Source organism: Dermacentor silvarum, chromosome 4, assembly GCF_013339745.2.
Source record: "Dermacentor silvarum isolate Dsil-2018 chromosome 4, BIME_Dsil_1.4, whole genome shotgun sequence".
NCBI lineage: Eukaryota > Metazoa > Arthropoda > Arachnida > Ixodida > Ixodidae > Dermacentor > Dermacentor silvarum.
The window spans coordinates 189,404,942-189,409,297 of NC_051157.2; the positions used below are offsets into that span (position 1 = coordinate 189,404,942).

The window sequence follows — 4,356 nt, forward strand, 5'->3', positions numbered from 1 at the left end:
AACTAAAAGACAGCATTGCTGTTCAAGAGCTGCTGCTATTAAAGAAAGCAAAAGTAATCATTGCACAATACTGTAAGGCATTATAAATACACACACATATGGCTGTAGCCGTGGCAGTGCTTACTTTGAAGGGGCTCAAAACATGTTTGATCATATTACATATCAGTCCGTAAGGCAAGTAGTGGTATAAGAGCAAATCACAGTGCCCTGCACGTGAAAGTACACCTCTTCAGGCACAACAAAGCTCAAGATAGCAGATAGTGACAACTTGCGCGACAAACATGTACAGTGCATAATAATGATCATGTACAATCACAGTCGGCTTTAGATGATGCTGAGCGTGAACATATCCGCCTTCAAAGCACAAGTATACATCAAGACTAGAAGCACGAAATAATAGGACAAGAAACTATCTAGAGGTAGCATACTCTGACAAAACAGTCTGGCAGAGGTGATCATTATGAATAAACAAAAGGACAACATTGCAGTTTCAAGAGCTGCTACTAAGAAGCAAAAGTAAAGGAACACTTACAAATATTGCACATTATACTTAAAACTAAACTGCAAGTAACGGGCGGCCTTCATTCATGTACAGAGGATATATTGCACACTAAAAGTAAAATGCAAAAACGCCTGTGTACTTAGATTTAGGTGCACATTAAAGAACCCCAGGTGGTCCAAAACATTCAGGAGTTCACCACTAAGGCGTCCCCCACTTCCACAGCTGCAAGCCCCTCTTAGAACGTGTGGAAGTTTTGGCGAGACACAGCTTGCAGCTCACGCGGAAAATCATAGAAGCTGTTTTCATCAGAAAACGGGGCAGTTCATGCATTACATCCTGTTCTGTCGCACTGACATTTAGTGAAGTCATGTTTCTGAAAAAACTGATAGTTATGTACATTTTTTTCACGTGACTATGTACTTAGCACAAATGACTTCCTGTTAGGGTGGCCCTTCTTTCAGTCTCCTTTTTCAATTTTTGCACATGCCCTCTCATGTATATATGCACGATTTGGCTATGGCAATAAAATAGTTAAATAAATTAAGCTTGACTATCACACATCCGGCTACCACGGCTTCATTCATTTCAGCCTCTGTAATGTTACTGCAAGGCCATGTCCAGGCTTGCAAACATAGAAGCCTTGCTGCAGTTTTTTGTATGAAACATACTGCCCATTTAAATATAACCTGCCGAGTCGTTTCACGCGCTGTGTTATCAGCTCGGGTACAAGTGCCCATTTTGCAAAATGCAGAAGGGCTGGCAGCATTTCATTTTCCCAAAAGTCACGCTTAAAATATATCCTCTGTACATGAATGAAGTCTGGTTCACCAGCTTCATCATTTTCTATCCAAATGACAAAATCGCACCATGCGTGGCCAGTGATGGCCATTTGCCCTTGCACTTGAAAGTAATAGGGGTGATCTTTTTTAAGTACCACTTCATTATCTTCTTCAAGAAAACAGCAAAACCTCTTGTCTATGCATGCTTCCTCAACTGCAAGACCCTTCTTCGAGAAGGGACACTTAACCTCCAAGAGGCCTTCCTCTCCATCTAAAAGAACAATTCTGTCGGGTGAGGCTGCCAGAAAAGGATACTGTTGATGAATGTGCAGTCCAGTTTCTTGGATTTGCACATTTGTGCCTCTCAACTGCTGGAACTGCACATAGGAATCAACAGCATCCTTTTCATGGTTCCGTCCATAAACTATGGCCTCAGACATTGCTTTACCATTAGGATAAAGCACAGTCTTCAATAAGCCTTCAGGCTTTACACAACGGCAATACCTTTTGAACATGGATGCAGTTAGACGGCCAGTGCGTGCAGCATGCCACTGTTTGTTGTCTGCCTGGCCTACAGTTTGAAGGCGGATATGTTCACGCTGAGCATCATCTAAAGCAGACTGTGATTATAGATGATCACTTATTATGCACTGTACATGTTTGTCACACAAATTGTCGCTATCTGCTATCTTAAGTTTTATTGTGTCAACTACTCTCTTGGGAGGCTTGTGTTCTGCAGTGCCAAGATAACGCAATAGCTGCAGCGTTGGGGAAGAAGTGCACAGCTTCTTTTTCAGAGCAGCCACGTCGCCACATGGCACCAACTTACTGGAGGGGTCGTAATCCCTTTTTAGTTTTTGGCGAGCTGGTTGGTTGACCAAGTGTCGCTGGAATGCAATTTCTTTGAGGGGCAATCTTGGAGCTGGTTTCTTGGCTGGAATGAAATAGAAACAGCACATTATCAATGTAACTCTATGTACTGATTTGCGTTATATGTGCTCAGTATTGTGCGTGGTGTCCCTGCAGAAAGGTGCCTAGTGATTTCAGTGAGTTCAACTGTCAGCATGGTGCATTATAGAAACACAACTGTTTGCCTTGTAGTGCCTGGTGAAATAAATTGTTTTTTTAAGGCTGGAGAGCATAGGTGATTTGAAACACTCATGGATTAAAAACACACTCAATGAAGAAGAGAGTTCCAACTACAAAAGACTATGTTTGTTTAGAATAATACAATACATTGCACGTACCTTCTGGAGGTACAATCCATCTGCATGGAATGTCGGTGCAAGTCGTCTTGTCAGCTGCTTTCTCTGCAACTGCTAGCAACGCCGCAGCAACATGCTGGCAGGTTTCACTCAAGCTGCAAGCCAAACATTGATGAATATATATGATAATAAACGATATAGGCAAATATATGATGTCAGATGGAAAGCATAAATACTATAATCACAAGCACCAAGCCGGTGTGGCTATTTCGTGTCGCATTGAATAATTGGAGTGCTTGCATTCGGAAGCCCTCTACAAATAGGTGCAATGGTGGCATGCACAAGATGTTTGTCAAGGGGGCTCATGATACCTGCCATGCGGAGATAGATACCATGGAAACACTGAAGTTGCGCTACCTCGCTGCTCTTGGAGAATATTCTCAACGCGCTACTTGCTGCTTGTAAACTGCCCTTTGCCAGAGCCGCGAAGTTATTTCGATCTGCAAGCTTCGGGATGCCCTTAAATGTAACAGTATTTGCCGGAAAAGTGATACACTCAATATAGACGAACAGAGATAGAGCGTGCGACAACGCAGTGGTGTCGCTAGTTTTGTCTTTTCGTGCTCTTCCCCCTGCCAGACAAACCCAACTGGCTCGCCCTAGCATCCTCGTTTGCATATTTGCTCTCCGTGCAGAACTATCAATATTCTGAAATATATCGAACACTTGGTAAGCCGCCCGCCCGCACGCAAATACGTGCACGTCCGAAAAGCTGAACATGATTCTCGAAATCAGCCACTCGCGCGGCAACTGACCTCACGTACTCATGCCGGCTACTGCTGTTTCGACAGTTCGCTTGTCGCAGCAGAAGAACACAAATAGCGACAAAAAAAGCACGGCACGCGCATGAACGAATCACTTTTAAACAGAGCTTAAGATTTGGGGACGCAAGCTGCACCAAAGCTTTCGGGAAGGCAGTGCTCGCTTTGGGTTCTGTTACACGACCGGGGGTTATCGTCCCTGAAAGCTTAGGTGCGGCTAGCGTCTGTACTGTCCCGCTGTCTTGCGCATAAACCGATATAGAAGCAAAAGTGTGTGCTCACCCGGCGACACATTGGCAGTGCGCTCCAACGACGTTGCCCGTTGTTTTCTCAAACCACGCAGAAACTACGTAAACTCCACTCTTCATTGAGGGAGAACACGTAGCTCGTACCACACCCATGTTGGGATCGGTAGTGTCCAAATTCAAGCGGATGTTTTTCACGTACTCTTCTTCTTTCAGTGCCCAGCCTCGATGGGCCTGACGCACGGTCGAAGTTTTCGACTGCAAGTACTGCCAGACACAGTCAGTTTGTATGCTACACTTCGACAAGTCAGATGTCCATGCAGTGTCCGCAAACGGGTACGGAACGATGCCGTCTTCAATCATTTTCTAACACAGGCAATCGATGAAAAACCGCACAGAACGTAGCTGCCACATGGCCGCAAGCCCACAAGCGAAAGTCTCTTTCTAACCACGTACTCTCGCACGCAGAGCGCTGAAGCTTTGTTTGTTGTACGATAGGCGGCGCTCACTATTTTGCAAACCGTCAATTTCTCAGCGCCAGTTGTCAATAGGTCAGCGTCTTGACACGGCAGCATAGCGTTCAGCATCGTCTGGACTTCGCGACCGTAGAGAAGTCGAAAGGGCGTCAAGCGCGTCGTCTCTTGCACGGTGGTGTTATACGCGAAAGTCACGTAAGGCAAGATCCGATGCTCTGTTTTGAGTTGGACGTCGATGTACATTGCGAGCATGTATGTGACCCTCTTATTCTGTTGCTCGGTACCCGCCGTGGTTGCTCAGTGGCTATGGTGTTGGGCTGCTGAGCAC

General features: G+C 45.3%; 1 protein-coding gene across 1 annotated transcript; it reads right to left on the reverse strand.

The window, feature by feature from the left end:
• Positions 1–1,055: 1,055 nt before the first annotated feature.
• Positions 1,056–3,967, reverse strand: LOC125945088 (uncharacterized). The gene is made up of 4 exons (XM_049666659.1): positions 3,590–3,967; positions 2,529–2,641; positions 1,938–2,215; positions 1,056–1,901 (listed from the first exon to the last, which is right to left on the reverse strand). The coding sequence occupies exons 1-4, from the start codon at positions 3,913–3,915 to the stop codon at positions 1,083–1,085; spliced, it is 1,536 nt and encodes a 511-aa protein (XP_049522616.1). The 5' UTR covers positions 3,916–3,967; the 3' UTR covers positions 1,056–1,082.
• Positions 3,968–4,356: the final 389 nt, after the last annotated feature.

What these genes read in the sequence shown, in the direction of transcription:
- LOC125945088 (XM_049666659.1), bottom strand. Translation starts at nt 3,915, where the DNA reads ATGATTGAAGACGGCATCGTTCCGTACCCGTTTGCGGACACTGCATGG. An exon ending in ATGGATTGTACCTCCAGAAG is followed by an intron (nt 2,216 to 2,528) that starts GTACGTGCAATG and finishes ATTTCATTCCAG; the next exon opens with CCAAGAAACCAGCTCCAAGA. An exon ending in ACAATTTGTGTGACAAACAT is followed by an intron (nt 1,902 to 1,937) that starts GTACAGTGCATA and finishes CTATAATCACAG; the next exon opens with TCTGCTTTAGATGATGCTCA.